Source organism: Anomaloglossus baeobatrachus, chromosome 3, assembly GCF_048569485.1.
Source record: "Anomaloglossus baeobatrachus isolate aAnoBae1 chromosome 3, aAnoBae1.hap1, whole genome shotgun sequence".
NCBI lineage: Eukaryota > Metazoa > Chordata > Amphibia > Anura > Aromobatidae > Anomaloglossus > Anomaloglossus baeobatrachus.
Window position 1 is genome coordinate 419,831,258 of NC_134355.1, and position 24,490 is coordinate 419,855,747.

At 43.3% G+C, this 24,490-nt stretch overlaps 1 protein-coding gene across 1 annotated transcript; it reads right to left on the reverse strand.

The window, feature by feature from the left end:
* Positions 1-1,823: 1,823 nt before the first annotated feature.
* LOC142295365 (protein CLN8-like) lies at positions 1,824-24,185 on the reverse strand. Its single transcript, XM_075338465.1, has 3 exons — positions 24,132-24,185; positions 5,005-5,631; positions 1,824-2,792 (listed from the first exon to the last, which is right to left on the reverse strand). The coding sequence occupies exons 2-3, from the start codon at positions 5,575-5,577 to the stop codon at positions 2,487-2,489; spliced, it is 879 nt and encodes a 292-aa protein (XP_075194580.1). The 5' UTR covers positions 5,578-5,631; positions 24,132-24,185; the 3' UTR covers positions 1,824-2,486.
* Between the last annotated feature and the right edge of the window lie 305 nt (positions 24,186-24,490).

Here is a 24,490-nt window from a genome sequence, read left to right on the forward strand (position 1 = left end):
ATTAATCTGTAAGTTACAGTAAATAAACACACACCCGAAAAAATCCTTTATTAGAAATAAAAACACACACATATACCCTAGTTCACCACTTTAATCAGCCCCAAAAAGCCCTCCATGTCCGGCGTAATCCAGGATGATCCAGCGTCGCATCCAGCGCAGCTGCATGGAGGTGACCGGAGCCGCAGCAGACACAGCCGCTCCGGTCACCTCCATGCAGCAAATGAAGACAGCCGTGCGATCAGCTGCTGTCACTGAGGTTACCCGCGGCCACCGGTGGATGCAGCGGTGGCCGCGGGTAACCTCAGTGACAGCTCAGCTGATCGCGCGGCTGTGTTCATTTGCTGTGTGGAGGTGACCGGAGCGGCTGTGTCTGCTGCGGCTCCGGTCACCTCCATGCAGCTGCGCTGGATGCGACGCTGGATCATCCTGGATTACGCCGGACATGGAGGGCTTTTTGGGGCTGATTAAAGTGGTGAACCAGGGTATATGTGTGTGTTTTTATTTCTAATAAAGGATTTTTTCGGGTGTGTGTTTATTTACTGTAACTTACAGATTAATCATGGAGGGTGTCTCATAGACGCCTGACATGATTAATCTAGGACTTATTGGCAGCTATGGGCTGCCAATAACTCCTTATTACCCCGATTTGCCAACGCACCAGGGTAAATCGGGAAGAGCCGGGTACAGTCCCAGAACTGTCGCATCTAATGTATGCGGCAATTCTGGGCGGCTGTTGGCTGATATTGTTAGGGTGGGGGGCTCCCCATAACGTGGAGCTCCCCATCCTGAGAATACCAGCCTTCAGCCGTATGGCTTTATCTGGCTGGTTTTAAAAATGGGGGGAACCGCACGCCGTTTTTTTTAATTATTTAATTATTTAATTCACTACACAGTATAGACACGCCCACCGGCTGCTGTGATTGGGTGCAGTGTGACACCTGTCACTCAGAGTGGGGGCGTGTCTCACTGTAACCAATCATAGGCGCTGGTGGGCGGGGAAAGCAGGGAATACGAAATTGTTTAATGGGCGGCCGGCTTTTTCAAAACAGTAAAAGCCGCCGGAGCAGTGTGAATGCCGTGCAACGCGGCGCCGGGGATCGGTGAGTATATGAGAGAGGGCTGCTAACTTCAGTTACTCAGGGGATTAGTGGTCACCGGTGAGTCCTCACTGGTGACCGCTAATCAGGACGCGACACAGACAGAGCCGCAGCATCACAATGAAGTCGGGTGAAGTTCACCCGAGTTCATTCTGACAGTGCGGCTCTGTCTGTGTCTGCTGTCATCTGCCATTCAGCTCTGCTACATGGCTGTCTGTGTCTGCTGTTAGCGGCCATGTAGCAGAGCTGAATGGCAGATGACATAGTAAAAACGCATCCCACATTACACACGCTTGGCAAGTCAATAAATAAAAAAAAAAAAAAAGGTGCTCAATGCATACGTCACAGAACACATGATCTAAAGGATCGCACACAAAATTGACCAATTTAACATAGACTACTAACGCTCGTGTGACAGCAAATGAACGACCAACGTGAAATCTGATAGATCCCGTATGCAACCTGGGCGTGTCACATCGCAAATGCGATTGTACAACTAATTGCAACGTGTAAAGTGGGCTTTAGACTGTGAAGTCTTTTGCACCTGTCTTCTGGTGTCAATTAGAGGTGCACGGGTCGCTTTGCTTAATATCGCTCCACAGTCCAGGTCAGTGCTGTCTGGCTGTGGTCAGGAGCTGCGTGGATTTCCTGACCCAGCAAGATACCAGGCACGGCTTATGATTTGCCAGGCTGGCACGTTGCCATATGTGCGCTGCTCAGATGACAGCAAGCAAGGCGGTGAGTTAAACGCAGTGGTGGGGAATCTAGAAGGTAAGGAAATTCTCGAAGCTCCTGCCCACGGTCAGAGAGTAATTAACTTGACTGGACTGGCATGCAAAGCAATCCTCTAAGACCATGTGCACACGTTGAATATTTGGTGAGTTTTTGTCCTCAGTATTTGTAGCTAAAACCAGGAGTGGGACAATATAATAGAAACACAACACCACTTCTGCATTTTTTGCTTACAAATACTGAGGTCAAAAACTCACAAAATACTCAGTCTGGCACGTGGCCTAATTTGTAGTGTTGATATGTTGCACACTTTTTTCCAGCAAAAATACTGTGGCTTTCACACTTTTGTGTGAAGGTGGCCTTGGTTAGCTTTGTAAATAGGTTTTAGAAGTTACAATTCTCACGCTAATAGAGGGGTGGCGTAAAAATTAGAGAAACATTTCTACCGAAGTGGTTACATTTAAATATGCAGTAAATGTACTAAATATTGTGAAACTCTGATAAATTTTGACAAATAAAGGCAACGCAGTCTCCAGCTAAGTCCTTAAATAGAGACATAAAAAAGACGTAGAGAGGGTATTTTTATATTTTCTAACAGACGAGAACTGTTCTATCATAATTTTTTCAGAAAACAAGAACTGGGATCTAGCTGATAAACTATTCATTTTTCTTTTTGCTAATTCCGCCATTTCCTTCCCTTTGAGATTTTCTGGATGTTGAGTGAAGTGGAGTCAGAAGTTGCATGGTCTTCACATAGGTCCAATATGGGTTCAGCATAAAAGTAAGTATAGTCAGCCCAACAAAGAAGAAAGCTACATAAAAGACTGGGACGGATGTCACCAGACGGTCCCAGTTGTAAAGAGATACCCACCACAAGTGATAGGTAAGGAACATGCGGCAGTGGAACAAGTGAATCACAAACCACTGATCCAGCTTCCAAATAAGGGTTTCTGATAAGCCAGCCTAGAAGAAAAAAAATAAAATTACCCAGATAGACAACATCCGTATAATGACTGAACTACAACTTGTGGCAACAAAATAAGAGTTGCTCATACAGTAGTTACCCAATTAAAAAAAAAAATGTTTTATTGCTCCAATTCATCTAAAGTAAAAGAATAGTAACTTTGCAAGTAGTGAAATTCCCTTTCCTATGCAGAATTACTGCACATGTCTATAATTACTGATTAAAGTCAAACTCTATGTACACTAACCTAGTAATCATGAGTTTCACCTGCATATTCTACAATCCATACAGTATATTAGGTCTGCTTTCACACTTGCAGCCTCACTACATAGACTTGCGGCAACAAAATCACAATGTTTTGCTGCCATTTTCCAAAAAAGTGGTAAAAATGCTGTGGTGCTAAAAAAATGCAAAAAGGCCACATGTGAATGCAGCATAATAGAACAACGTAAGATTTAGCTTTTTTGAACATACTACTAATATTGAGCAAAGAAAGCTTCATGGCCATTGATTTTCTGGTAAGACAGTATAACCTGTTCTGTGTGTGCATGAGGAATAATACCATTTCTGACCATTATATGACTTGTATTTTGCATTTCCACTACTTTTCCCCTCTGCGGGCTCAAGATCTCTATTTGTAATTGACTCTGAGCTAGTGGGTGAATACTAACTGAAATGATGTCTCCCGAAGTACAGCACACAGAGAGGGATTCCTTCTCTTTATATCATTTTAAGTTCACATACACAAACGGCACCATGGAGGACAATTTACCGCAGTCTTGAGCTGTTTAGATTCAACTCCACTTGGGGGGAGGTGAGCCAAGATTTGTAAGAGAGCTTAGTATCATCTTTCTGAGTCTCCCTTTGCCTCACAAGTCGAGAGAGCAGATCAAAAAAAAAACAAATCTCAAGTTTTCTTAAAGGTAACCTGTCACCAGATTTTGGCCTTCTGAACTAAAACTAGCATTTTAAATAGCACTTGTACTGCATTGTATAAAAGGTGCTCTTACCTCTTGAGCCCCCCTGTAGAATCCACAAATGCCTTTATAAAATCTCCCACTATGTATGTAAATTGCCCAGTCCGGTCTGATGGTCGTTCTAATCTGTGCCTTCTGTCCCTCCTTTCACTAAAGCGGGCTTTACACGCAACAATATCGCTAACGGGATGTCGTTGGGGTCACGGAATTCGTGACGCACATCCGGCCTTGTTAGCGACGTCGTTGCGTGTGAAACACATGAACGACCGTTAACGATCAAAATCACCTAATCGTTGATCGTTGACCAGTCGTTCTAATCCCAATTATCGTTGTTTTTGCAGGACGCAGGTTGTTTGTCGTTAGTGCGGCAGCACACATCGCTATGTGTGACACCGCAGGAACATCACCGTACCTGCGTCCGCCCGCAATGAGGAAGGAAGGAGATGGGCGGGATGTTCCGCCCACTCATCTCCACCCCTCCGCTTCTATTGGGCGGCTGCTTAGTGACGCCGCTGTGACGCCGAACGAACCGCCTCCTTAGAAAGGAGGCAGTTCGCCAGCCGCTAAGCAGGTATGTGTGACGGGGACTAGCGATGTTGTGTGCCACAGGCAGCGATTTTCCCGTGACGCACAACCGACGGGGGCGGGTGCTTTCACCAGCGACATCGCTAGCGATGTCTCTGTGTGTAAAGCTCGCCTTAGGTGTGCCTGCGCAAACAAGATTTTGCCCAGTGATGTAAAAGGCGCAGCTGACGTTATCCTCATTCCCAGGCAAAATGTCACGCCTGCGCAGAGGACTCGCCGGTTCGCGCAAGCGCACCTATGTTTTCAGCTCTCTCCACACAAGGGAAGAGAGAAGTGCGTCAGTGCGAGCCAGGAATGTGTTTGCGCAAGTGCGATAATTTGCCCACCTACGTGTATAGCGCCGGAGGCGTCATCCATGTCACTCAGGAAGACGGCGAAAGGAGGGACAGGAGACACAGATTAGGACGCCCATCGGACCGGACCGGGCAATTTACATACATTCGGGTGGGAGATTTTATAAAAGGTATTTGTAGGGTCTACAGGGACGCTCAGGGGTTAACATGCACCATTATAAAATGCTTAAGGTGCTAGTTTTAGTTTACAAGGCCAAAATCTGGTGACAGGTTCCCTGTAATTTGCCTGTAATATTGATTTGTGCAATCTCTGCTGAAAGTACAGTTCTAGTTTCTTTCCCACAATGTATTCTTACCTTTATTAGTATCCATGAAGTACAGGTGAATGGAGTAGCCATCTCTAATAGTAATGAAACTATTGTCAAATAATGTCCTGATGTACTACAAATTACAGCACCAAAGCATCCAATAAAAGCAATAATGTGGTGGACAGTGTCAGAGAGATTAAATATCCAAAACACAAAACTATATATGAAAAGAGCAATGTTTTCATATAAAAAATAGCCAGTTGCTATTAAGATAATAAAAGCAGACCAGCCCTGTCGACCAGTGATCTTATCAGCAGCGAGAACTGGGTCAATAAGGAGTGCATTTAGCCCAGCCACATAGCAAAGGAGTCCGAATGAAGCCCGTGTAGCCACCGTATTCCAAGTTACCTTGTCTTTGGCAGGGAGTGATCTGTAAGTGGCAGAAAGCACTAGTGATGTAAAGTGAATGAATGCAAAAATGCCTACGTAAAATAAAAATCCTGCCATTATCAGAATCAGTCGGGTGTTCCAGGATGAATAGTCCAAATCAAAGTCAAAACTGCTCAGGGCAGCCACAAGATCACGATGTGCAGCCATCTTCAGGAAGAATGAGTCGTGCATGTGCCTTATACTTTTATACAGGCATCTTCTTATTATACATTGTCTGGAAGGTACCTGCAGAATGTAAAAATATACATAAAGAAAGGAATTAACAAATTGTCATTTAGTATTCTATTCTATAAAAATGGTGAGACTTTCATACTACAAAATGCCTGTTTTGCTAACATATAGATATTTCGGCAATGACTTCATTGATAATAAATAATACCATGGCTATTGTGGCTAGTGTAGGCCCTGATGGGGCTGTCAGATATTCCAAGAGCACTGATAGAGAGGTTGTGCACTGCCCTTTCTGTTCCTAAAACAATTTGAGTTTAAGCTCAGATAAATGCTCATCTAGTAAAGAAGTCGCACTTATCAAAGCAGGTCAGGAACATGTCTTACAATATGTTTTATCATTAAATGCTGCCCTATTTAAAAGAAATATACAGAACTCCTTATAACCATTAACACCATACTTGCGGATGTCAGACCATGGTCACTCCACTGCAAACACAAACTCCATCATATCCGAATTTATAAACAGGAGAATGGGAGTTTAAATGTGATTAAATAGAATTAAGAACACTAGCGCTCCTAATGGGTGGGGGCCTAGCCGAGATAATAGGTTATAGGTGAAAACAGCACCTAGGAGGATGAGAGAGTGTGAACTAAAATGTTAAAAATACTGGCAGTATTAGGCTATGTGCGCACGTGTGCGCTCTGCACGGCACCTAAAAGGTGCGCTTCAGAGCGCAGCTGAAAAGCTCCGTTCTGAAGCGCATGGTGCCGGCGAGAACGTGCGCTCTGCCTGCAGCTCCTGCCATAGACAGAGCAGGGGCTGCCGGCAAAGCGCACAGAAGTGACATGTCACTTCTTAGAACGCAGCGATTCGAGCAGCAGCCGAATCGCTGCATTCTAATATGCCACGTGCGCACGGCCCCTGCACAATCTCCATAGATTGTGCAGGGGACGCAGGACGCATGCAGCGTAACTGCATGAATTACGCACACGTGCGCACATAGCCTTAATAATATTAACCCCTTCACGACCGGCCGATTTTTCGCTTTCCGGTTTTTTTTTCGCCATTCTTTTTCTGAGAGACGTAACTTTTTTTATTTTTCTGTCAATATGGTCATGTGAGGGCTCATTTTTTGCGGAATGAGCTGTACTTTTAAATGAAACCATCGGTTTTACCATATAGTGTACTGGAAAACGGCAAAAAAATTCCAAATGCAGAAAAATTGCAAAAAAAGTGCGATAGCACTATGGTTTTTGAGATATTTTATTCACTGTGTTCACTATATGTTAAAACTGATGTGTGGCTGTGATGCCTCAGGTCAGTGCGAGTTCGTAGACACCAAACATGTATAGGTTTACGTTTATATAAGGGGTTAAAAAAAAAAAATCGGAAGTTTGTCCGAAAAAAGTGGCGCACGTTTTACGCCATATTCCGTGACCCGTAGCGTTCTCATTTTTTGGGATCTATGGCTCAGTGACGGCTTATTTTTTGCGTCTCGAGCTGACGTTTTTAACGGTACCATTTTAGCGCAGATGCTACGTTTTGATCGACTCTTATTGCATTTTGCGCAAAAGTTGCGGCGACAAAAAAACGTCGTTTTGGCGTTTGGAATTTTTTTTGCCACTACGCCGTATACTGATCAGATTAATTGATTTTATATTTTGATAGATCGGGCGTTTCTGAACGCGGTGATACCAAATGTGTGTATTTTTTATTTTTTTAACCCTTTAATTTTCAATGGGGCGAATGGGGGGTGATTTGAACGTTTAGGTTTTTTGGTTTTTTTTTTAAAACTTTTTTTTCACTTTTTTTTTTATTTTACTAGTCCCCCTAGGGGGCTATTGCAATCAGCAATCCGATCGCTCTTCAGTATCTGCTGATTACAGCTACACAGCTGTAAACAGCAGATACGCTCTCTTTTTTCACTGTGCAGCGGGCACAGCGAAAGTGAAAGCAAGTCATGTGTAGTATAGGAGTCATCACATGACCCTGTGCTACTATGACAACTATCGGAAGTCACGTGATCGCGTCACGTGACTTCCGGTATCGGGCGGTAAGTAAAAGTTTACCGCGATCGCGCTTATAATGGCGCTGTCACATATTGACAGCGCCATATAAGGGGTTAAACGGCACGAGCAAATAACGATTCTGCTCGTGCCTAGCAGGCACACATCTCAGCTGTGAAAATCAGCTGAAATGTGTGCCGATCGCAGCATGATGCTGCCGGCAGACCGCGGGCAGTAACATTATGACCGCTAGGACGTAATTTTACGGCCCGCGGTCGTTAAGGGGTTATATATATATATATATATATATATATATATATATATATATATATATATATATATATATATATATATATATATATATATATATATATATATATATATATATAGTGTAACATGGCGGAGGGTGTGTTCCATGAAAATGGTGTAAGCCTGGATATCTGCTCTAGCACTTGTAGTGCCACAAGACTTATTAGGGCATTTCTGGGCCAGGTCTTACGGATAGCCAGAGAGATGGGCGGGTCTGGCTATCCACATACCTTTGTCCCTGGGAGTGTTTGACATGTGGCTGATATTATTATTATTATTATTATTATTATTACTATTACTAATAATATAGCGCCATTTATTCCATGGCGCTTTACAAGTGAAAGAGGGTATACGTACAACAATCATCAACAGTACAAAACAGACTGGTATAGGAGGAGAGAGGACCCTGCCCACGAGGGCTCACAGTCTACAGGGAATGGGTGATGGTACAGGAGGTGAGGACAGAGCTGGTTGCGCATTGCTAATCAGCTCAGCTAGAAGCTGACTGAACCTGACTGTTTGTGGAGGTTGGATACGCTGACTGGGTCCGTGTGCAGAGGTGAGGAAGCCTCCTGTGAGAAGTCTCTATGCTGGGACTTATTGGACAGTCACTGAAGGGCCGTTTGGGAATATGCCTGTTTTCCTGCATGTAAATGCCATTTGTTTTCTGTACAGGCGGTATGCTTTATGCAGTGTAAATAAGGCAGCCTGAAGTTTTATGCAACGTGCCGTCCTGGATGTAACTGAGACGCAAGCTGAGTGAGTACCCCCGTCACTATATATATATATATATGTATATGTATGTATGTATGTATGTATGTATGTATGTATGTATGTATGTATGTATGTATGTATGTATGTATGTATGTATACCTCCCAACTTTTCAAGAAAGGAAAGAGGGACAAAGCATGCGGCGCGCGCAGCGCGTCGCGGCAAATTTTGACCACGCCCTAGCCACACCCCTAGCCACACCCATTTGGAAGTAAGGGTCATTCAGCAGATGCCATGGACTGTTCATTCATATTCATAGCAGTCAGAATTTTTTTATATTTCTGTGTCACTATATGACATGTTGCTTATTTGTGCCTATCAATCTGTGTTCACACGTTGCATAAATTCTGTTTCTTTTTGTTTCTGTCTGCACCAAACTACACAATAACAATCTTCTCTGTTTTTTCCATTTTTGCTGAATTTTTGCTGCATTTTTTCTGCCTTTTCTCCATTATTTAATGCGTTTTTGGTTCAGATGTGAATCTGCGTTTTTAAGTGTTTTTATTGTACAGAGAAGCTTTTTCCTGCATTTTTTAAGCTCCACATAGAAACCTCCAGAGAAACCCCCCCCCCCGAAAACCGCAGAATTCAGCGGCGTCTTTTCATGGAACCACATACACTTTACTTGGACAATTAAACACAGCAGAATAAATGTGCAAAAAAACAGCAGAAAAATATGCAGCATTTACACTACATGTGAATATGGACTAATTGTCCAAGCAAAGTGGATGAGACGTCCTGAAATATCTGCTCCTGGTGCGTGGAAAGATGCCGCTGAACTGTGCGGATTTGGTGTTTCTTTCTTTATAAGCTTCAGGATTCACATCAGCAACAAATATGTATCAAATAAGGGGGACAATGTATAAAAAATACCGCAAACACGCAATAATCAGAGAACATTGTTATTGCACTCGTGGCGCGGACACCGGCAGAAAAAAATGCAGCATTTACGCTATGTGTGAACACGGCCTCAGTGATCCATTTTTATTACATTTTTTATGGGTTTTAATAAAGAAAAATAATAAATTGCGCCTTTTTTTTCCCGCCATTTACCGATCCCCATAAATAATCCTGATCGCTGTGTTGTTCAGGTCATTACGATTACAGGGACACCAAATATGTCCCTTTTATTTGCTGATTTGTGATGTTTATTATTTTATATAAAAGTGCAATAAAATTACATTCTATTTTTTATTATTTTTAGTAACTTTATTAGAAGAAAAAAAATCCTCTTTTCCTCTCCCTCTAGAATACAGGACATAGAGATGGCTGCATTGTAGGTTCATTTATGTGAAATCCTCCCTCTGACATCATCAATCCTAGTGGCTCAACAGCTAGAGTAGCTAGGAAAGCCAGGAGGTTGCAGGACACAAGTTTTGAACGTTGCTGGTTTGAATCCAAGGTGGTGAAGATAAAAAAAATAAAAAATAAAAAAAATTGTATTTGTATTTTTTTCCTCATTTCTTTATAGTAGTTTTATGGGAACAAATGAATCTGACTCTTTCACCAACATTGAGATACAGTATTTATCTATCTATCTCTATCCCTCTATCTATGATTCTATCTCTCTATCTATGATTCTATCTATCTATGATTCTATCTCTATCTATTATCTGTCGTGTATCTATATATCCCTCTATCATCCATCCCTCTATCATCCATCCATCCCACTATCATCCATCCCTCTATCTCTCCATTCATCCCTCCATTCATCCCTCTAACCCTCCCTCTATCCCTCCATTCATCCCTCCATTCATCCACCCATCCCTCCCTCTATCCCCCCATTCATCCCTCCATTCATCCCTCTATCATCCATCCATCCCTCCCTCTATCCCTCCATTCATCCCTCCCTCTATCCCTCCATTCATCCCTCTATCATCTATCCATCCCTCCCTCTACCCCTCCCTCTATCCCTCTATTCATCCCTCTATCATCCATGCATCCATCCCTCCCTCTATCCCTCCTTTCATCCCTCTATCCCTCCATTCATCCCTCCTTCTATCCCTCCATTCATCCCTCCCTCCCTCTATCCCTCCATTCATCCCTCTATCATCCATCCATCCCTCTATCCCTCCTTTCATCCCTCTATCCCTCCATTCATCCCTCCATCCATCCCTCCCTCCCTCTATCCCTCCATTCATCCCTCTATCATCCATCCATCCATCCCTCTATCCATCCCTCTATCATCCATCCATCCCTCTATCCCTCCATTCATCCCTCCCTCTATCCCTCCATTCATCCCTCTATCATCCATCCATCCCTGCCTCTATCCCTCTATCCCTCCATTCATCCCTCTATCATCCATCCATCCCTCTATACCTCCATTCATCCCTCTAGCATCCATCCATCCCTCTATCCCTCCATTCATCCCTCTATCATCCATGCATTCATCCCTCCCTCTATCCCTCCTTTCATCCCTCTATCCCTCCATTCATCCCTCCTTCTATCCCTCCATTCATCCCTCCATTCATCCCTCTATCATCCATCCATCCCTCCCTCTATCCCTCCATTCATCCCTCCATTCATCCCTCCATTCATCCCTCCATTCATCCCTCTATCATCCATCCATCCATCCCTCTATCCCTCCATTCATCCCTCTATCATCCATGCATCCATCCCTCCCTCTATCCCTCCATTCATTCCTCCATTCATCCCTCTATCATCCATCCATCCCTCTATCCCTACTTTCATCCCTCTATTCATCCCTCCCTCTATCCCTCCATTCATCCCTCTATCATCCATCCATCCCTCTATCCCTCCATTCATCCCTCTGTCATCCATCCCTCCCTCTATCCCTCCATTCATCCCTCTATCATCCATCCATCCATCCTTCTATCCCTCCATTCATCCCTCTGTCATCCATCCCTCCTTCTATCCCTCCATTCATCCCTCTATCATTCATCCATCCCTCCCTCTATCCCTCCTTTCATCCCTCTATCCCTCCATTCATCCCTCTATCATCCATCCATCCCTCCCTCTTTTCATCCCTCTATCCCTCCATTCATCCCTCTATCATCCATCCATCCCTCCCTCTATCCCTCCTTTCATCCCTCTATCCCTCCATTCATCCATCCCTCCCTCTATCCCTCCTTTCATCCCTCTATCCCTCCATTCATCCCTCCATCTTTGCAGCTGAATAACCTGCTTCTGGTGTCTCCCCTGCAGTATAGAGGTCAAGATAACAAAATCTTCCTATTGCTTTCAATAGAGGCAGTAGCTCAGTGGTTAGAGCTGCTGCCTTTGAAACAATGAATCACAGCTGCACGAGTTCGAGTCCCGGCCGCCCCGAAAATCCAGAGCCGATGATAATTTAATTTGATTTATTCACTCCACTGAGGGGAGGAGCCGGGACATCAGCTGTGAGCTGCGGGAGTGCGGGACAGCCCTGATAAATCGTGCAATCCGGGACGGTTGGGAGGTATGTATGTATGTATGTATATACACATACATACATACATATAATGCATATATATGTGTGTACATATATATATATATATATATATATATATATATATATATATGTGTATGTATGTATATATACAAACACATATATATATATATATATATATATATATATATATATATATATATATAAATAAAATGTGTGTATATATACATACATACACATACATACATATATATACACACACACACACACACACATATATATACACATTATATAGAGAGATAGACAGAGGTTTGTATAAAAATGTATATCAACAAAATATATTCTTTTTTTCGCTTTTCCAGCGTTTTTGAGCCCTTCCAGTCAATAGATTTGACTTAAACGCATTGTGCAAAATGCAGTAAAAACGCATCAAATGCGTTTTTTTTGTGACAAAAACGCTGCATCTTTGTGGTAAAAAAAAAAAAAATATGCCACGTGTGAACATACCCTTATTCTGTTTCCTCCTCAGCCCTTTAAGTGGCATCATTATGCCTGCTGTGTCATTTAGGAGTTACCCAACCAGAAGGGGATGAAAGCTATCACAAACGACTGTCTTGAAAGGTAAATTATTTTTTTCTTTTTTTAACCCCTTAAGGACGAAGCCAGATTTGTACTTAATGCCCAGGCCATTTTTTGCAATTTTGACCAGTGTCACTTTATAAGGTTATAACTCTGGAACGCTTCAATGGATCCCGGTGATTCTGAGATTGTTTTTTCGTGACATATTGGGCTTCATGTTAGAGGTAAATTTAGGATGATATTTTTTTATTTTATTTGTGAAAAAATCTGAAATTTGACAAAAAAATTAAAAATTTTGCAAGTTTCAAACTTTTAATTTTTATGCCCATAAACCGGAGAGTTATGTCACACAAAATAGTTAATAAATAACATTTCTCACTTGTCTACTTTAGATCAGCGCAATTTTTGAAACAAAATTTTTTGGGGTTAGGAAGTTAGAAGGGTTCAAAGTTCATCAGCAATTTCCCATTTTTTCAACAAAATTTACAAAACCATTTTTTTAGGGACCACATCCCATTTGATGTGACTTTGAGAGGCCTAGGTGACAGAAAATACCCAAAAGTGACACCATTCTAAAACCTGCACCCCTCAAGGTACTCAAAACCACATTCAAGAAGTTTATTAACCCTTCAGGTGCTTCACAGGAACTAAAGTAATATGGAATGAAAAAAAATAAAAATTAACATTTTACCTAAAAATGTTACTTTAGCACTAATTTTCTTACTTTTTCAAGAGGTAACACCAAAAATTGGACCTCACACTTTGTTACCCACTTTCTTATGAGCACGCCGATACCCCACATGTGGTCAGAAACCTTTGTTTGGGCAAATGGGAGGGCTCGGAATGAAAGGAGCAATATTTGAATTTTGGAAAGCAAAGTTGGCTGAAACAGATTGCGGGCACCATGTTGCTTTTACAGATCCCCTAAGGTACCTAAACAGCAGGAACCCCCCTCAAGTGACCCCATTTTGGAAACTAGACCCCTTAAGGCTTCTATCGAGGGGTATACTGAGCATTTTGGACCCACAGGTACTTCACAGATTTTGATAACGTTACTTTGTCATATTGAAAATTGTAATTTTTTTCTCAAAAATGTTGCTTTAGCATCAATTCTCTCACTTTTTCAAGAGGTAATTCCAAATATTTGACCCAAATGTTTGTTACCCACTTTTTTATGAGTGCGGTGATACCTCGTATGTGGTCTGAAACCTTTGTTTGGACAAATGGGAGGGCTTGGAACGAAAGGAGCAATATTTGAATTTTGGAAAGGAAATTTGGCTGAAAAAGATTGCGGGCACCATGTTGCATTTGGAGGACCCCTAAGGTACGTAAACAGCAAAAAACCACCACAAGTGACCACATACTGGAAACTAGGCCTCTCAAGGAATTTATCTAGATGTTTGGTGAGTACCCTGAACCCCCAGGTGTTTCACAGAAGTTTATAACGTTGAGCCATGAAAATAAAAAAATAAAATTTTACCACAAAATTGTTACTTCAACCAGGTAGCTTTTTTTTTCACAAGGGTAACAGGAAAAAAATCACCATGAAATGTATTCTGCAATTTCTCCTGAGTTTGGTGATATCTTATATGTGGTGGAAATCAACTGTCTGGGCACACGGCAGGTCTTGGAAGGGAAGGAGTGCAATTTGACTGAACATTTGGCTGGAATAATTAGTGGACGCTATGTCGCATTTGGAAAACCCCTAAAGTGCCTAAACAGTGGAGGCCCCCCACAAGTGACCCCATTCTGGAATCAAGAAACCTCAAGGCTTTTATCTAGGTGTATATTGAACATTTTGAATCCACGAATACTTCACAGAATTTGATAAGCTTAGGTTGCCATATTGAAAATTTTCATTTTTTTCACAAAAATGTTTCTTTAGCATCACATTTCTCACTTTTTCAAGAGGCAACAACAAAACGTATACCCCACAGGTTGTTATCCAATTTCTTGTGATCGCAGGGATACCCCATATGTGGCCAAAAACCTCTGTTTGGATATATGGCAGGGCTTGGAATGGAAGGCACACCATTTGAATTTTGGAAAAGTTGAAAAATTGCGCGCACCATGTCACATTAGCAGGGCCTGTTGGGTACCTATACATTAGAAACCCCCCACAAGTGACTCCATTTTGGAAACTGGACCCCTCAAGGATTTTATTAAGGAGTATAGTAAGCATTTTGAATCCACAGGTACTTCACAAAAATGTTGCTGTAGCAACAAATTTCTCTCTTTTAGGCTATGTGGCCATGATCCAGCGACATGGCGTCTAGTACACAGTGTCAGCCTTCCTACAGAGATGTGAGTGTTGTCCATGGGAGAACGCAGCTGCCCATGCCCACGATTTGGGTTCAGGCTGCTGTGGAGCTCTATGCTACCTGCAGAGCACACTCATCTCCGCAGCATAAATTGACATGCTGAGGCTCGGGAAGCTGCGCCACAGGTCGGTTTATGCTGCGGAGAAAAGAAGCACAGTGGGCACGGGATTTCTAAAAATCCTTCAACTGTGCTTCTACTGCACAACGCAGCGTTATGGATGCAGGTAAAACAATCTGCGCCCAAAACGCTGCAAACCCTGATTGTGGGCACACAGCCTAAAATGCTACAATGGATGAATGGATAGATGTCAAGCATATATAACGTCCCACCCCCCTGCATATTCTAAGCTGGCGCCCTTTAGTGCCTTTCATGTGGCACTAAAGGGTGCCTAGCCTTGTATTTAGCCCAAAAAGAAAAAAAAAATAAATTAAAATAAATGACGTGGGGTCCCCCCTATTTTTGATAGCCAGCTAGGGTAAAGCAGACAGCTGTAGCCTGCAAACCACAGCTGACAGCTTCATCTTGTCTGGTGATCAATTTGGAGGGCTCCCCAAGCTGTTTGTTTTTTTTTTAATTATTTATAAATAAATAATTAAAAAAAACAAACAAACATAGGGTCCCCCCAAATTAGATCACCAGCCAAGGTGAAGCTGACAGCTGGGGTCTGGTATTCTCAGGGTGGGAAGAGCCATGGTTATTGGACTCTTCTCAGCCTAAAAATAGCAGGCCGCAGCCGCCCCAGAAGTGGCGCATCCATTAGATGCGCCAATTCTGGCGCTTCGCCCCAGCTCATCCTGCGCCCTGGTGCGTTGGCAAACGGGGTAATAAATGGGGTTGATACCAGGTGTGTAATGTCACCTGGCATCAAGCCCAGCAATTAGTTATGTCACGGCGTCTATCAGATACCCGACATAACTAATTGACAGTAATAAAAAAAAAAAATTGACAACAAAAAAAAATTTATTTGAAAAAACACTCCCCAAAACATTCCCTGATTGACCAATTTATTGAAAAGAAAAGAAAAAAAAATCCAAAGTAATCCATTTGGACGTCCCACGTCGACTCTGGACCTTCTAGAATATGGGGGACACGTTCAGGGAACGTATCCCCCATTTTCTAGGAGGGCAGACCCTCCATTTGAGGAGAGTGGGTGCAAAGAATCTACACCCACTCTCCCCGGGTCACAGCTGCAGACTCCGTGCAGCAGCAGCAGCAGCCAGCGTCCTGAACACAGGAAGCTGTCAGCTGCTCGGCACATGTGACCGGCGTCTGCTGAGAAGGAGCCGGAGGAAGGGGCTGCGAGGGATCAGCGCTCCGACAGGTATGTATGACACCGGGGGACACCGGGGGGGATAGGGGGGGACCCGGCAGGGCCTAGGGAGCAGGTTTCTGTCGTATGTGTTATGGCACATGCGACAGAAACCATAGGAACAGTGTGAATGTGGCCGGCGCGCTGCTGTGATCGGCGGTGCGCGCGGCCATCTTGGATTTTTGGGAGGGGGTTGGGGGTCGGGGGGGCACTTTGGGGATACCGAGGGGACCGGAGGGAACCGGGAAAGAGATTTATCTCCCATCTGACATGTTTGTTTATGCCAGATGGGAGATAAATGATTTTTTACCGGCGCGGTCATTTACTGTAACCTGATCATCGGTATACGGTGTATACCGGTCATCACGTGACTGGGGACCGGAAAAAACGGCCAGAATCATGATCTCCAGGGTCTCAGCTACCCCCGGCAGCTGAGACCCCGGATATTTCCGGACTCTGGGGGGCGCTATACGCTTTTTTCCGACCGCCGTTAAAAAGCGGCGGATCGGAAGAAGTCCCCTTAATTACCGCCGTTAAAAGGCGTATCGGCGGTCGTTAAGGGGTTAAACAGCTAGGACAAGCAGACATGAACTGTAATAAGTTGGAAGGAGCACATGAAATTGCAATGAATTGGAATTGATATGACAGTGAACATGGGAGAGGGAACATGAAACTATAATAATGAGCTGAGGGGTAGAAGAGGTATAGGACATATAAGTGAAATCGAGGGAGAGGAAACAGAATTGCAATGATTGGGGGGGAGGGGGACAAGGAAGAGAAGACTTAATTGGAGGGCTGGGAGAGAGAACATTACATGGAGTGGGAGGGATGGAAGACAATTACCGTATTTTTCGCTATATAAGACGCACCGGATTATAAGACACACCCTCAAATTTGGTGAAGGAAGAGATTTTTTTTAATAAATGGGGTCCGTCTTATAATGCCAGTGTCCGTCTAACAAATCATATAGAGTATATGTCCCTCATAGCCCCCCATCCTAAAATTAGCCCCCTTAATCTGGATATGGCCACCTTATACTGAACATAGCTCCCTTGTGCACTTTGTAACCGGATGATAAATGCCACACAACTCCAAGCAAACGTAACCCCTTAGTGATCCATGACGTACTGGGTACGTCATGGATCGTGTGAGGTTAATCCCCGCCCCCTGCCATTGGCAGGCGGCGGCGATCCGCACACATATTAGCTGATTTTAACAGCTGAGATAGAGAGATATATCTAATATATAAAGCTGAATGTGTGTGTGTGTGTGTATGTGTGTATATCCGGGATTGGCATTTGCACAGTCGTAGCTACAGCCACAAAATTTTGCACACTCACACTTCTGGACCCCGAGAGCGTCATAGGTTATGTTTCGAGGGGAAATTTTAACCCCGCTCATTACAGTTATTCACCAAAAAACCTGCCTCCATTAAAGCGAATGGAGCTGGGAGCCATAGTGCAGCCAGAACTTCGGAAGAATGCGCAGCCACGCCCTTATATGGAATGTTTGCGTGTCACAATGCAGCCAGGGAAAGAGACAGACACAAAGAGACAGACACAGACAAAGAGACAGACTTACAGGGAAAGAGAGGGAAAGTAACAGACAGGGAAAGAGACAGATAGACAGACAGGGAAAGAGATTGAGACAGACAGGGAAAGAGACAGACAGGGAAAGAGATAGAGAGAGAGAGACAGAGAGATATATACAGAGGGGGAGACAGACAGAGAATGGGAGAGAAACAGAGAGACAGTTACTATCCCGGGCAGCGCCGGGTGCTATGTTGTGAGGCGAAATTTTAACCCTGCGCGTTCCAATTTACCAATCAATTTTGCCCCAATCTACATAATGGGGAAAAAGTGAAACGAAAAGTGTTGGGGGCAAATTGACAGCTGCCAGATGTGAACAAGGGGGATTTAAAGAATGAGAGTGATGGCGCCAAAGAGTATATACAGTTGCTAAGGTGGGGCACCGACATGGGATACTCACCACACTCTGGGATATGAACACACACACAAAATGCGCCACACACTATCACGTGCTTGAACACATATATCACCCTCAGCACACATCTCACCACACATACACCAACCTCGCCACATAATCGCCCTAAAACACACACAAGTCTGGTATTATCCTTCACAAATAAAAATCTGATTAATAAGCAGCCAAACTACAAGAACAACAGATGTACCATATAGGAAATACGGCAGCTGTCAGTCACATGACCTGTCTATATGTGTATGTGTGAGCTAATATATACTGTCAGGGGGGGGGCTTTCTGTTGCCTGAGATTTATCAGGCTGCCAATAGCAACCAATCACAGCTTAGCTTCTATTTTGCTACAGTTAATTAAACTGAGCTCTAATTGGTTAATATAGGCAACAAAGGACATTCTCAGTATGTGTGAGGTCATTGGATGTTAAATCTGTGTGGAATATCTGTGGTGTTGAAATATATGTTGTGAAATGCTTCTATTAGCTTAGTTTTTGCCTTTTAATAATTACATTTCTATCTATTTGTTTTGTGGTTTTTGTGTGCAGAATAAATTTTTGTTAATACATTCCATTTTGTTAACAGCAGTTATTAACCCGGGCGAAGCCGGGTAGTACAGCCAGAGATATATATATATATTATATATATATATACATACATACATACATACATACATACATACATACATACATACATACACACACACACACACACACTAGATGGTAGCCCTATTCTAATGCATAGGGTATTCTAGAGTTTATTGTGTAGTTAATGTATGATTTTTGTTATAGTTAGATAGAGAGATATATATATATAATATATCTATCTATCTATTTATCTATCTATATATATATAGATGTTGTTGTGTGTAGTTGCCAAGTGTTTGTGTAGGGCGCTGTAAATGGTCTGGGTGTGTAAGAGCGGTGTTTGTGTGTTGCATGTGTTGCATTGTTTGTGGAGCGCTGTGTGTCTGCAGCGGTGTGTGTGTGGTGCTGTGAGTGTTGCGCGGTTTGTGTGTGTGTGTGGGGTCTGTTTCTTACCCTGTCTGTGTCTGTCTCTTTCCCTGGCTGCATTGTGACACGCCAACATTCCATATAAGGGCGTGGCTGCGCATTCTTCTGAAGCTCTGGCTGCACTGTGGCTCCCAGCTCCATTCGCTTTAATGGAGGCAGGTTTTTTGGCGAATAACTGTAAAGAGCGGGGTTAAAATTTCCCCTCGAAACATAGCCTATGACGCTCTCGGGGGCCAGAAGTGTGAGTGTGCAAAATTTTGTGGCTGTAGCTGCGACGGTGCGGATGCCAATCCCAGACATACATACATACATACATACATACACACACACACACACACACACACACACACCTTTATATATTAGATTACACACATATATATATATATATATATATATATATATATATATATATATATGTGATAATCACGTTCCACCCGCGACTATTAACCGCTTACATCTCACTGCCAAAATCTGGCAGCAAAATGTATATGCGCGCAGCGATTATGATAACTTACCCCGACCCCATCGGAAGTCAGGTGACGTGATCACGCGACTTCAGGTGGTTGCCATGGTAGCACAGGGTCATGTGATGACGCCTGTAGCCAACATGAGTCACTTTCCCTCAATGCCGGAATAGTGCCGGCATTGAAAGTAAAGCAGCATATCTGCAGATCTCAGCTCTGTAGCTGTGATCTGGAGATATGGAAGAGCGATCAGACTGCTAATCCATATAGCCCTCTAGAGGACCTAGTAAAATAAAAAAAAAAGTTAAAAAAAAAAATTTAAATTAAAAAAATAAAAATAACCTAAAAGTTCAAATCACTCTTCTTTCCCCCCCATTGAAAATTAAAGGGTTAAAAAAAATAAAAAATATACACATATTTGGTATTGCCGCGTTTAGAAATTCCCGATCTATCAAAATATAAAATCAATTAATCTGATCAGTAAACGGCATAGCGGCAAAACAATTCCAAACGCCAAAATTGCATTTTTTTGGTCGCCACAAATTTTGCGCAAAATGCAATAACTGTTGATCAAAATGTAGCATCTGCGTAAAAATGGTACAGTTAAAAACGTCAGCTCGGGACGCAAAAAATAATCCATCACTGAGCCATAGATCCCGAAAAATTATAATGCTATGGGTTTCGAAAAATGGCGCAAAATGTAAGCCACTTTTTTTTTGAACAAACTTGTGAATTTTTTTAACACTTTCGATACAAGTAAACCTATTCATGTTTGATGTCTCCAAACTCGCCCTGACTTGAGGCATCACACTGACACATCAGTTTTACCATATAGTGAACCCGGTGAATAAAATATCCCAAAAACTATTGTGTCACACTTTTTTTGCAATTTTCCACACTTGAAATTTTTTTACTACTTTCCAGTACACTATATGGTAAATCTTATGGTTCAATTTAAAAGTACAACTCGTTCCGCAAAAAACAAGCCCTTATATGGCAAGATTGATGGAAAAATAAAAAAGTTACGGTTCTCGGAAGAGAGGAAAAAAACCCTCGGAAAAACGCAAAACACTCGGGGGCTTAAGGAAGGTGAGAGGCACCAAAGTGTCACGTCAAACCATTCAAAACAATTTACATCAGCGTGGTCTGTTTGCTAGACGACTGCAAGGGTACCTGACCCCACCACCACCACCAGGCACATGGATCACCTATGCTGGATGATGCAACAGTGGGAATGATGCTGTCCAATGATGAAAGTCGACATCAGAAATGATGGCCACCAACAATGTCTGAGCCATCAGAGAGAGCGCTATGCATCAGCCACTGTTGTCATTAGTCAATCCTTTGGTGGTGGTGGTGATATTACAGTGTGGGTAGGTGTTTTTAGTCAATACAGAACTGGCCTACACGTTATGAATGGTATAGGGACAAGCCCCTACTACTTGAATAATATTATTAATACAGTTTTTATGCCTCTGCATGAACAACACAGGCCTAATTTCATCTTCATGGATGACAATGCTCCAGCTCTTCGAGGTCGCATCATTAGAGAATGGCTGCTGAAGATTGGGGTACTTCAAATGGAGCAGCCTGCACTCCTCCAGACCTGAATCCCATAGAAATACTATGGGATCAGCAGAGTTGCTGTGTAGATGCTTGTAACTCTGTAGCCCAGAACCTCAATGACCTGAGGGACATTATTCAAGAATAATGGATGCCATGCCTCTATAAACAATAACTCCACTTGTGAACAGCATGAGATGTCATTGTAAGGCCCTGTGCGCACGCTGCGGATTTTACCGCGGAATTGCACTAAATAAATGCTGCAGAAAATGTTGATAACATTTCTGCAGTCCTTCTCCAGCAAAACCTATGGGGATAAAAATGCTGTGTGCACACTGCATTTTTTTGTCCCTGCTGGTTTTGCTGCGGAACTCATGTGCATGTCACTTAATTTCCGCAGGTACCTGCGGTTTGGAGGGCTGGCAGATCAATCACCCACTGACTCTTGGTCGGCGGAGGATTAATCCCCGGTATCTGGCCAGATGCTACTCCCCATATAAAGTTTATAGGGAACAGAATCTGGCGCAAAGGGGTAGGAGCAAGCGCTACATACTCACCGATGACCAGGCAGCTGTCACACTGCTCCGCGGCAGCTCTTTCATCTTCCAGAGCCGCCGCTCATTAGGATCATAACATAATTCACGCCTTCCCTGCTTACCGGTGGCTGTGATTGGTAGCAGGCAGACACGCCCCCACGCTGATTGACAGCTGTTTCACTGCAACCAATCACAGCCGCTGGTGGGCAGGTCTATAGCGTACAGTAACATAAATAAATAAAAAACGGCGTGCAGTCCCCCCAATTTTGATAGTAGCCAGGATAAAGCATCACAGCTGGGGGCTGATATTCTCAGGATGGGGAGCCCCACGTTATGGGGAGCCCCACGTTATCCATTAGATGCGACAGTCCCGGGACTTTTCCCGGCTCTTCCCGTTGCTGTGATGCAGTGGCATTCGGGGTAATAAGGAGTTAATGGCAGCAGCCCACAGCTGCCACGAAGTCCTAGTTTAGTGATGGCAGGCATCTGTGAAACACCCCCCTCATTGCTAAACTGTAAGTAAAAGTAAATAAACATAAACACCCCAAAAATCCTTTATTTTGAACAAAAGACAAAACAAAACACCCTCTTTCACCATTTTATTAACCCCACCAATAACAGCCCTCCAGGTCCGACGTAATCCACACAAGGTCTCACGATGCTTCCAGTTCTTCTACACCTGACACAGCGAGTGCCATAGACCACGACTGGTCACTGTGAGGGTCAGGTGGCAAATGAAGTGAGCCGCGCAGGATCTGCCTCAGACGCTGGTCTCCTGCTTACAGGCCGGCTCATGCATATGCAGTTATGTACTGAACAGTAGCAGAGCGCCGGAGACAGCCACACGGGGCACAGCATAGCGGGAGACTTCAGCACAGACACGGACAGCAGGAGCGGGACAGGTGAGCATCTCCCTGTGCTATCAAAATAACGCAGGGACATACCGCAGCAAACCACGGTAAAACCGCATGTGGATTTCGGTTTGCTGCGTTTTTTTACCGCAGGTGCAATAATCTTCAGCGGGTCTGGAATTTTCTTAAGAAAATTTGATTTTCTAGTGCGCACAGGGCCTAAAGCTGTAACTGATGCTCACCACTGCTGTTGGCTTTTGTTTAAAAAAAAGTGTAAAAGATGAGGAAAACACCATTGCATGCTTCTACTTAAATACCCTACTTTCATGATAAAATATCACTGTAGTGTGAACTTTTTACGTTTTCCCTAAATTTCACCCAAAAGCCAAATATCCCTAATTTTGTGTGAGTAGTGACCCTAGGCAGAGGCGTGGTACTGAACAGTCCCAACTGCACTCATATGTCTGGGCTTTGTGTTAGTTATAGGAAAGTACTTTCACTTTCTATTTCTCTACAGGAAAATAAAACTGCAGTGAGAGAAACATCCAGGATGTGGTTGTTTATAGGCACTAGGTTACACGTATACATCAGTATTTACATTGTTACAGGCACTAGGTTACACATAGATATATCCGTGTTTACAGTGGTATAGGCACTAGGTTACACATATACATCAGTATTTACATTGTTACAGGCACTAGGTTACACATATACATCAGTATTTACATTGTTACAGGCACTAGGTTACACATATACATCAGTATTTACATTGTTACAGGCACTAGGTTACACATATACATCAGTATTTACATTGTTACAGGCACTAGGTTACACGTATACATCAGTATTTACATTGTTACAGGCACTAGGTTACATAAATACATAAGTGATAATGTATATGCCATATAGGTCAGGAATAGATTTTCTGTGATTAGTAACAGGGAAGGGGCTACGAACACCTTATATTTTAAAACGTTACCTCCGATATATCAACAGAGAATGGACAGTTGTCTCTGATATTCTCAATGGGGAGAAAGAAGGCTGTGAACCCTACTATATCCCACCCCCAACAAAAAAAGGGCATCTAATAGGATTGATTTGCAGTCTTTACTTATTGTATGCATGTATGTATCTCTCCTTATATTTACTGTATATATGCAGTATGTATATAGTACATGCAGTGTGTGTGTATATATTAGTGTACGTTTTGGATACACGAGAAAGCAACTTAACCCGTGCCCTTGAAATTAACATAGATAGTAATTATGCTCAGTGCTGAAACTTGCTGCCATACTATACATTACATGGCCCATCACTAGGAGCGGCCGGTGCTTATCACAATGCTCAGCAGCAGCCAGGGCAAGCGTAGCAAATATTATAGTGCATATATACATTGCAGGCAGATACGTACACAGCCGGTGATGTGCTGTACAGGCGGTCACTTACCAGGCAGCGGCTGCAGCCCTGATGATACGTCCGCGCTGCACTGTGCACTAATGAGGCAGCTCACATCCGAGCATCACTATATAATAAGCGCGCAGCGTCACGTGATCGCCGCTCGCGTTCGCGATCCGCAAGTCCGAACTTTTTTCAGGCGCATCACCACGTGACTGCGGGGAAGAGCGGAGCGGATGGACGGGGTAAAGGAGAGCCCGCGGTGCTGTGTGGTGGAGGCACGGTGTGTGTGTGTGATGGAGGCACGGTGTGTGTGTGTGGTGGAGGCACGGTGTGTGTGTGTGATGGAGGCACGGTGTGTGTGTGGTGGAGGCACTGTGTGTGTGTGTGTGTGTGTGTGGTGGAGGCAC